At 66.9% G+C, this 544-nt stretch overlaps 1 protein-coding gene across 1 annotated transcript in view; it reads right to left on the bottom strand.

The window, feature by feature from the left end:
- The window catches only part of RNF166 (ring finger protein 166), a gene marked incomplete at its 5' end in the record, with an annotated part of 4,736 nt that extends 4,521 nt beyond the window's left edge, over nucleotides 1-215 (bottom strand). The window contains one exon of the mRNA XM_008937623.1: nucleotides 59-215. Coding sequence (XP_008935871.1) covers nucleotides 59-215 — 157 coding nt within the window. The remainder of the gene's footprint in view (nucleotides 1-58) is intronic.
- Between the last annotated feature and the right edge of the window lie 329 nt (nucleotides 216-544).

Raw genomic sequence — 544 nt, 5'->3', positions numbered from 1 at the left:
CACAAACTGAACCACGGGGAGGGGGATGAGCAACGGGACCCTCCCCCTCCAGCTTTACCTTCTTGCTGCAGCCTCTGCAGGGAGCCTTGTAGGACGAGAGCTGTTTCTCCACGCTGGAGGCCTTCTCCACCTTCTTGGGGTCGAAGGGCATGCGGCAGAGCGGGCAGAGGGGGGATGGCACCTGGAGGCAGGGCTGCAGGCACTCCCCACAAAACCTGGGGGCACAGAGAGCGGCGTCCAGGGGCCCGGCCCAGCAGGAGGAAGAGCAGGACCCCAACCCTGGGAGCTCCTGTGCACCCCAGGCTGCAGGGCAGGCCCCCCAAAAACGTCCGTGGAAGGAGGCTGAGGAGGTGTCACCGAAGCGCTGGGGTGACGAGGGGACCCCAGGGCCTGTGGTGGCACCCCGGGTGGTGGCCTCTGCCCAGGCTCCCACCCTGGCCAGCACTGGGGTGCTGGGGGCTTAGCCTGGGGAGATCCTGGGGGTCCCTGTCCTGGGATGGGGGTTCCCAGAAGAGGAGAAGGGGATTGGGATGGAGGTTCCAGT

The sequence above is a fragment of the Merops nubicus genome, unplaced genomic scaffold (assembly GCF_000691845.1).
Source record: "Merops nubicus isolate BGI_N331 unplaced genomic scaffold, ASM69184v1 scaffold30903, whole genome shotgun sequence".
Classification (NCBI taxonomy): domain Eukaryota; kingdom Metazoa; phylum Chordata; class Aves; order Coraciiformes; family Meropidae; genus Merops; species Merops nubicus.
The sequence above is the reverse complement of the archived record's forward strand: the minus strand, read 5'-3'. Positions and strand labels throughout refer to the sequence as shown.